Below are 9,773 nucleotides of genomic sequence, written 5' to 3'. Positions count from 1 at the left end.
GAGCTCCAGTGGTGCCATTCATTCTGCCTGCACCCCATCTAAGATGGTTTCCATGCCAACTACCTGTCATCTGTAGTGTGGCACAGGAGATTTGACTGGCAAAATATGGCACGAAACATATCACTTAATGTTACTCGCACACTTGAATCGAAAAAGAAGCTGACATCTTAATGAACAGCCTGTCTACATACAATATTTTCCTCAATTAATTTGTGCATTTTACTGCGGAGTTAGGAATCTGTCCGCAGTGTTTAGAGAGTGGCTGTCGAAATTGAAAATTGGACAGTTCATAAAGGAATGGGAGCAGTGTGAAATGAGCTGTGTCTACTGTGTCACACACACTCCCTGCTCTGTGATTCATAAGTCGAATGGATGGTTGTAAAGTGACTGAGGTGCGGCCCTGGCAGGTGCAATTTTGCTGGGGCTGCTCGATGATTGTGAGGCGGGTAATCAATTTTCCTCTGCACCAAAATCCTGTAATACAACAACTTCCAACACTGCTGTTTGATGAAGCCCGCCAGCCATCTTACTATGGCAGCCACTGAGTGATACATAATTCTCCTCAAATGATAAACAGCGGGGGGTCATTTACACTGCCACAGGATTTGGACAGATCTGCCTCAGTATATTTTGTTGTGATTATGACTAATTTTGTGAGAAATTGCAATGGCACACCACAGTGTGCTTGTTTGAAAAAAATTCAATTTTTAGTCTGCAGTCAGGGTAATTATAATTACGTGGGAAAATATTGACATTCATTGTTTGACCATAATGGCAATTTGCAAGTCAGCTAAAGCGGTGTCTCTTACTTCCTCGGGTTGTCTCTCTCTCTGAGGTCAGAGTCACTGGTCTTGGAAAAGGCCTCACCAGGGACTTAGAGAAAATAAACAATGTTGCTGAAATATTTAAGCACCCCAACAGTGTGTGCTGCTCTACAGGATATGAGGATTGTCAGTTGGTATTGATACAAAGAAGAAAACATGGAGTAAATCACCCAAGTGTCTTCCAGCCATTCCACATGCTTGTCCATCGCTGCTCGTGTAAAGATTGAGAAAGGCTGGACGACACCTTTTTGGCTTCTTGTAGAGAAAGACAGAGGGTGGGTCAGAACTCCTTTTTCTCGCATGGCCCCTCACGTGGCAGGAAACTGGCATTTCCCTGTGGAAAGTATTATACAAGACAGCAAGCAGGGACTTGATAGAACCACACAGCTCGGCTGGACTGTGCTTTGACAGCTGCTCTCGAAGGAGAGGCTCGGTCTGCGTCATGTGCAGTTTGCCCGCACTGCTTATGGAATATCAGAGGCGGTGGAAATAGCTTTATCTCTCTGCTTTTACACGGACATCAAATGATTCATTTACATTACGCTCATCAAAGAATGATCAGTATGCATTTTCTGTGAGATTTCATAAGCATTTCAGAAACATTGCCATGTACAGTAACCCTGGTAACTGCCACCCTCTCCAACACTTGCAATGAGGCCAAGTAGACTGGGACTGATGGTGGATCAAATTTTAATTGGGATAAATCAAAACTGTGGCCAAGAACCTGAGTGGGTGGTTGGTCATATCTGCCATGTGTCAGTGGATCTGGACTCATATTGAACAAGGTTCCTGGGGATCAATAGCAACTTGCCGTCATCCCTCTATCCAGTTATGCTGCCTCTGAATTCAGTTTTCACCTCTTGCGATTGGGACGAGGGCTATTTTGGGGTGTGACATCCACCGTCTTATTCGCTGTGACAACATTAGTGTAAATTCTGAATCGCACGCCGACACCGAGGAACACTGAGGGAGGCAGTAAGAAGAAATTTCTATGCTGCACACAGATGTGACTGGAGCTGAGTAGAATACTTATGTGGTTTTAGAGAGCAGGATGGACATGCAGAACATCTATATGAATCAAAGGAGAAGGGTCATCAGGTCTAATGCACACTGGATTGATTCTACCATTCAGTCTGCTAATGCAATTGTGTTTTAATAAACCAGTCTAAGGATCCTCTCTAGTCTATTTCTCTCTTTCTCTCCATTGCTCTTTTCTCTTTTCCCTCCTTCAAATCAGTTTATTCCACTATACTTAATGTCATTAAGTAGCACATACCATAATTGAAATCAGTTTATCTTCAGCTTTGTTTCATTTAATACTTTATGGTCCAAAACTGGAAGTTTCCATTTTGGTAGTGACTTGGAAACATATTAGGAATGAACGTGGAAACATTTACGGTCAATACTGGGTTTAAGGCAGTAGTTTGACATTTTGGGAAATACGCTTATTCGCTTTCTTGAGTATCAAACTAACTCTTGTCAAGAAAGTGAATTAATAACTTCAGTGTATTTACCCAAAATGTCAAACTATTCCTATTCCCTTTTGGCCACTGAACAAAACCCTGGCATAAGTCGATGTAGTGATGTGTTAGAAGACAGTTGCCTACACATCCAGTAGATATCGAGCAACATCAGCACTTATTTTGGAGTCGTGTTTACCACCTGTCGAATTTAAGTCCAGGATTAACTCTCCTCTGAGCTCCATTGTTTGTCTCCATTAACTCCTGAGGGAAATATCCGGCTCTTTAGCTGCTAAGTGCTCCACTATGTTCACCTGCGAGTTGCTAACTCCCTGTCAGTTAGCAACTAGTCTGCCCAACACCAAACAGAAGTTTGGGCCTGTGCTGAAAACAGCTGCCTGCTGCGGGCAAAAATGACTAATGAGAGCGGTGAGACTCAACCAAAACAATTCCGCTGCGGGCTGAAAATACAAAACAATGAGCTGGAATATGATATAAATCTCTGCAACGTAGAGGAGAACTGCAGAGCTGGGTGATAATTCCCTGTGGGTTCGTCACGACAGACCCCTTTAACCAATTTTTATTTCTGATGGCTATTTACTTTCCAACTGTTTACAGTGGATTCAAATAAGAAAGTCCAAATGAAAACATCAACTGCTGACGGAATAATTGCCTATGATGAAAGCAGTTTTACAGGACATGAATTGTGTTTTGTCTTTAATACTCCCCAGCACGTGGGGCCACCGAGAGTCACATTTAAACAGAAGAGCATCAGGGTGAGCTCCTGTGTCAGATGTGATCTGTGCAACTGATGGGCGTTGTTTGTCATCCACGAGTACCTGAGGCATTGTGGCATTTGTTCTTGGCTGGGGTTATTTAAAGCCTCAGGGGATTTATAGGACTGTGTTGCAGCGATGGTGTCAAGGATCACTTCAGCTTGGTTCTTGTAAGGGGCTGTAATACTGCAGGGGAGATTGTCCTTCGCTCAATGAGCAGCTCCCTGCACACAATGTGTATAGATTTAGGGTTGCAATGAGAGAGGAGTGGAAGGAAAAAAACAAGCCACATGATCAATATGGTTTCTGTGTTTGATTTTGGATGACAAATTAGACTTAAGCCATGTTCATGTTTTGTATTGTTAGCTGTTACCTTGTGGAGTAAGTAGAACATGTAAAACAGGTAATTTAGGTAATTAGTGCAGCAATTACAGTTCGTTGCACTCTGCTTCATTCAGTCTGCACACATGTATGCATAAGGATCCTTATCACTGGCTGACATATGGGTATATTTATGCCAAGTAATATATAACTAGCACTATTAAGAGTTGGCACAGAATAACATCCCCAAGGTTAGAGTCAGTGGCTGTAAACCTTTTCATTCTGATCTTATTACATTTACACTATGGGTGAGCTGTAAACAGGAGCATAGAGTCACTTAATTTTACAGCAACACGAGACCTCATTGCTTGCTGTAACTCAGGAAATAATAATTTTCTATGGGCCTTATATGCCCATATTTATACTATTACAGCTTTTATCTTTCATAAGAGGAACTATCAACAAGTGGCAAGAAGAGCATCACGTTTTTGCAAGCATAACTTTTCACATTATTAAGGGTCCTCTTGCAACGACAGAAAATTTCACAAAGGTGTCATAATGTGGTTGTCCTCATCTTTCTTTCTGTCTGTACCACCTTTAAAACACAACTGAACAAAGTGTGAAGAGAGCCACCATTTCTTTATCTTTTTCAGCTCGCTTGTGTTCAAATCTACTTTGAAGCCCCACTGCACAGAGGAGGATATTAAAGGTCTGTTAAAGTGAGTTTTTTTTGTCATCTCAAATAAATTGCACGAAAACAGGCAACACTCTTATAAACACTATTAAACATGGACATGTGGGGCTACAGCAGGGGAACAATTCCTTGTTAATGGGGCACAGTACTATATTGATTTACACTGGCAGTGACACATAAAACTATTAACAATTTTCCCACAAGAACCTTTTCAAATGCCTCATGTAATATGAGTCTCTCTCTGAATCCAAATATGGACATATATCTGAATCAAGTTGCATTATGCATTGCGTAAATGGACACAGGATGCGAGTCTAAACAGTTGATAGACTGTACCGAATAAAAGACGAGATCAAAGAGCAATCAAATATTTCATGTGACAGATGATGTTTCAAAAAATGTTTTGGAACATGTTATCTGTTCTTGTTCTACCTTATCACCTGAGGCTGAGAAAAAAAAAAGTCATCTGCTTTGTGTTTGTTTATGCACATGTGACAGAAATGTTAGTTTTAGAGACCATGTTCCCTTTTCCATGAGAGGTATTCTTTCTTTCCAGATTGCACAAGCTTCCCTGGCCACACTTCGTGTCCTCAAGCCCCATCAACGTGTCACTTATTAATCGCAAATAAACTGCTGGACACACTGTCAAAAAACAGTGTCACCATCGTGCTCAGTTGTCTCGACATTTAAGATTTAGTCTAAGAAATGTTTTCCCCTCTCCTTCTGTCAAAACAACGCCAGCTGAAGGGAAAATCAAAATGTGAGTGACGGTAGTGGAGATTGCGCAAGGGGAGAGATACAACAGCCATTCCATGTCACAATGTATTGAATAGTTGCTCATTAGAGGCAAAACGAAAAGTCCAGTCCTGCAGTACTGCTCACCAAGTTTTTTGTCAGCATTCCTGCTTTTGTCTGAAAAATATGTGCATAGATTAATTGTCTTGAGTGACTTGACGCCCGTGTCTCTGTGTCAAGTAAACACCCACAGAGCTGTTGCTGGTGGTGGCAAGTCATTTCACCATTCTGCCTCTCAGACAAACAGCTATTACTGTTCCCTCATACAGCCTCCACTTGAAACAGGAGTGTGTGGGGACAGTGTGAAGAAGCAGTTAACAATCTGTTGCTCAAGCAAGAGAGGTGCAAGGAACGGGTCTAAAATAGTTCTAGGTGTTATCTGCGGAGGGATCTGGATGATGATGTTTTCGTTTGCATGGAATGCGGAAAATGATGCAAAGGTGCGTGCATGGCACCTGTGTGTTTAGTTTGGGGGTATGGAGTGCAGTAGATCAATCAATCAGAGACATATCATACACTTTGACAAGGTCAATGATCTTTATAACAGATGGAGAAGTCTTTCTAGAATACATGCACATATCAATCGATCAATCCACCTGTATCCATCAATACTACAAGCAGCCGCAGAAAATGATTTTGGATTTTTTTTTTATAGATTTTTGCATCACAATGTTTTGGGTGACAAAATGAAACAGGATGTAATTGACACTCTGTGTTTGTCTTCTTCAACAAAGACACTATTCGTAAGAGCTTTGCGCCCGCAGACTCTCACAGCATGTGAAAACTGAATGTCTCTGAACAGCGTTGTTTATGTCTTCAACTACATCCACATTATACCCTATACTCTATAGTCTAACGCAGTTTAATATATTGTACAGCAACCACAGAAAGCCCTATAGGAATTTTAAACATTGCACTACCATGAAATATCAATATCATATTACAGTGATATTACAGCGATTTCTCACTGGGGATACATGAAGCTTGCCTCATTATGTGAGGGCTCAGCATGTCCCTGCGCAAGAGGCTAAATGAATCATCTGATGTCGCTCACTAATACATTTGGGCGAAACAGACAATGTGCACAAAATTCAAATAACTCAATTTCCCCATTGGCCCCTGTGTGTGGGGGCTCGTGCCTGCGCGCGCGCGCGCGCGCGCCCGCGCGTCTACATGCGTTCGCGTGCGTGCGAGCCACGAAGAATTTATTATGTAACATGTTCCCAATCGCATCCCAGCCCGAGTCTGAGGCATAAGGTCGCTTTAAGAGATATCTCAGCTCCTGGCAGGACACCTCCTACCCTTCTCCTCGACCAAACAACTCCTCCGTGTCTCACCTGATGCAGAGCAGCGCCCCGCAGTCCAAGAAGAAAGAACATCCCGGTGAGAAACAATGGCTAATTTAACGGCCACTTAATGAACGCATCTCGCGCTCGCCTATAACCTGAAAGTAAGACATTACATTTTTTTTTCCCCCTGTAGGTTATTATCTTTTGTCATGACATGCTACGACAGAGCTCTAATGACTCTGAATATTTCAGTCTAATGTTTCTTCATAGGTCTTTCAGGTGCGCACAGGAAGTTTTAATAGCCTTATCGGACGCGCTGGCGTTGTGAATCTCCCTGCGCTGTCAGGTATGCTAGTAGGATTCCACAGTTTGCTCCTGACTCGCCGCCGGCCAGGCTGCTCTGTTTTACAGTAAAAGTGTAAGCAGCGCTGTTCGGTGGACGTTGAGGAAATGAGTGATGTGTCTATCCCCCAGACAGGAGAGCAGAGAGCCCACACGGTGGTAGCCCGGAGTCTCCTCCACCTGTCCGGAGCGGAGAAAGTCCACCACAGACAGAGGAGGGTCCAGGACAGCTGCAGAGACAGCGGGTAGGACACACACACACACACACACACACGCACAGTAGCCACTCTCACACTTCTCATGCCCTCGTGTGTGTTTTTCATCCGCCGGTGCGTGATGTCTAGAATCAGTCTTGCATGAGCGACTCCGGACTTGTGGCTGTTTTTGCGTCATGTCAAAGTGGTGGAGTGAGGCGACTGAGCTGAGATGATGTGAACACTCAATTTACACACATCTCCATTTTGAGACACATCCCCATGAGCTTTACTTTCTTTCTTTCTTTCTTTCTGTCTTTTTTTTTTTTCCTGCAGGGACTTCACAGTTCCTCCCATGTGGTATATTAGTCTTTGTGTGCAATCTGCAGATATCCTGTACAATTCATAGTCAATCTCATCTCAAATATTAATAATGTAGTAAATGTCCTTGTTGCATTCCTTGGGCTGTCACAACACAGAGCGAGGCATCACTTTAAGTGTCCAAAGTCGGCCGTAAATAGTCAGCATCAAGGCTGCAGCACGAGTATGATGTGCGGAACACATATCCAGAAATTGCACTGCACATTATAACGGGACATTTCTGCTCATAATAGAGACAGCCACGAGAAATGAATGTCCTACCTGTCAGCATTTGTCATCGTTAAGGAGTCCTCAATTAAAAATGATGTTTGCATGGCTGTGTTGCAAAACTAATTTCAGGGGAATTGAGCTGTGGGCAAAACATTTCAGTTAATCAGTACAGTTCTCACACACACACACAATAAAATGCATGTGTATTCAGATGTTCTTGGTCTTGCTGTAACGTAATTGCATTTCTGTATTTTTTTCCCAGTACATTAATTTGTTGGAGGATGTGAGGACCACTTGCGCTTTAGACCCCAAGAAAAGCTTTTGTGAATGCTCAGTGACGATGAGAGGTGTCTGTTCCTTTATGGACAGAAACAGAATAAATTCCAGCTGTCAAAAGGGGAGAAAACAATGAGAGGGAGTGATTGTCTCTGAAGGGGGTCATTATCACCGTTATTGTGATGGAAATTCAAATCAGCGTGCCATTGTAGCCATGCCACGAAGTCTGGATCTGTGCTATTTTCTTGATGATATGCCATCAGCGCTTCATTTATTCTTATAGCCAGTCCTCGAGGAGATAGAAAATCTGCTCAAACAGCCAACAGCCGCATGGTATCTGCATACCGACATTAATTATTCCCTTCATAAATCTCTGTTTTTGTAATATGGAATCCAATGTGCACAAAGGTGAAACTGGACCACTAAATACACCTCAGCGCCAAAGAGACACTTGTGGAATTACATCCAGGAGCGCTGTTCATTTAAAAAGTGTCCTGCAGCGAGAGACTCCGTTTCTGCCACATACCCTCATTTAATGATGAAATTCGCTTTTTCATCAAGTGAGGGCCAATTTCTTTTCATGCTGCAGTTTTTATGGGATCTACTTTTCAATTCTAGTGGCAAAACAACCCCTGAATATCTCAAGATATTAACAAAAAGTAAAAAAAAAAAAAAAACTTTTATGACTGGAAATTTGTTTAAGGTTACTCATTTCTTTTTCTCTTTGTTTTCAGGCAGCAAATGAAGACTGCTGAAAAAGGCTGCCAAAGATTAAGGATGAGCAAAAGCTGTAAAATATGCAAATATTATTCATGAAGTAATTACAGCAGGTGTGACACAACAAATTAGTTCATCCAGTCCCCGGCCTTTGAAGTGAGCCCTGAAAACCACCATGGAGCTGCAGCACAGCACCAACCACAACCAAGCGCTGTGGAAAGAGATACCGTGGGATTTCACAGAGGACTGCTCGCTCTCGGTGAGTGGCACCACTTTTCTCATCGTTGCTTACAGTACCGTCATGGCAGTGGGTCTCATTGGGAACTCTTGCCTCGTGTTTGTCATCACGCGGCACAAGGAGATGCGCAACGTCACCAACATCTTCATCGCCAACCTGTCCTGCTCTGACATCCTCATGTGCATTGTATGCCTGCCGGTCACGATTATCTACACACTGATGGACCGCTGGATCCTCGGAGATACCCTCTGTAAGCTCACGCCCTTCATCCAGTGTATATCGGTTACTGTCTCCATCTTCTCCCTCGTCCTCATCGCCATGGAGCGCTACCAGCTCATTGTCCACCCGACTGGATGGAAGCCTGTGGTGAGCCAGTCCTACCTGGCCGTGGCTGTCACCTGGATCGTGGCCTGCCTAATCTCGGTGCCTTTCCTCTCGTACAGCGTACTTACCTTGCCTTTCCAGAACCTGAGCATCCCCTTCCCAATCAGTGACCACCTTGTGTGTATGGAGCGGTGGCCATCGGTTCAAGAACGGCAAGCTTACACCACCTTCCTGCTCGCCTTCCAGTACTTGCTTCCTATCGTCCTCATCATGGTCTGCTACATGCACATCTACCTGCGCCTCAGGAGGAGGAAGGACATGGTGGAGCGCGGCAGGAACACCACTCAAAAGAAGAACAAGGGCTCCGCGAGGATCAACACCATGTTGATCTCCATAGTGGTGGCATTCGCCCTCTCCTGGCTCCCTCTCAACGTCTTCAACACGGTGTTTGACTGGAACTACGAGGCCATCCCGTCCTGTGGCCATGACATCATCTTCTCATTCTGCCACCTCACCGCCATGGCCTCCACCTGCGTCAACCCCATCATCTATGGTTTCCTCAACAGCAATTTCCAGAAACAGCTCAAGTCCACCCTGCTGCGCTGTCGCTGCTGGGGGGTGGCAGAGAGGTACGAGAGCGTCCCGCTCTCCACTGTCAGCACGGAGGTTACCAAGGGGTCAATCTTGAGCAATGGATCTATCAGCATCAATACTTAGATCCAAGCCTTTTCAGTAAAAGACAAAGAAACTACCGGGGTCTCTTCCGGCCTCATTGTGTCATCCTTTGGAGCTCTTCTTGCTTCGTTGCGTCTAAAAGCAAGGTTGACATTTACAAAGTTATAAACCTCACAATAGCAGTCCAGAGGGAACCGAACGAAGACACTTAACCAGCATGGCGCGGTGCCCTCGATTCAATATGAGTTCACATGTAA

General features: G+C 43.9%; 1 protein-coding gene across 1 annotated transcript; it reads left to right on the top strand.

Moving 5' to 3' along the window:
* The first annotated feature begins 8,451 nt into the window (after positions 1-8,451).
* On the top strand, positions 8,452-9,558 carry npy8br (neuropeptide Y receptor Y8b). Its single transcript, XM_070904704.1, has one exon. The coding sequence runs from the start codon at positions 8,455-8,457 to the stop codon at positions 9,556-9,558; it is 1,104 nt and encodes a 367-aa protein (XP_070760805.1). The 5' UTR covers positions 8,452-8,454.
* The last annotated feature ends 215 nt before the right edge of the window (positions 9,559-9,773 follow it).

Source organism: Enoplosus armatus, chromosome 4 (genome assembly GCF_043641665.1).
Source record: "Enoplosus armatus isolate fEnoArm2 chromosome 4, fEnoArm2.hap1, whole genome shotgun sequence".
Classification (NCBI taxonomy): Eukaryota; Metazoa; Chordata; class Actinopteri; order Centrarchiformes; family Enoplosidae; genus Enoplosus; species Enoplosus armatus.
Note: the sequence above shows the minus strand (reverse complement) of the source record. Positions and strands in the feature narration are given on the sequence as shown.

Bases quoted from the DNA above. Each gene is read 5' to 3' on its own strand.
- npy8br (XM_070904704.1), top strand. From the start codon at position 8,455: ATGGAGCTGCAGCACAGCACCAACCACAACCAAGCGCTGTGGAAAGAG.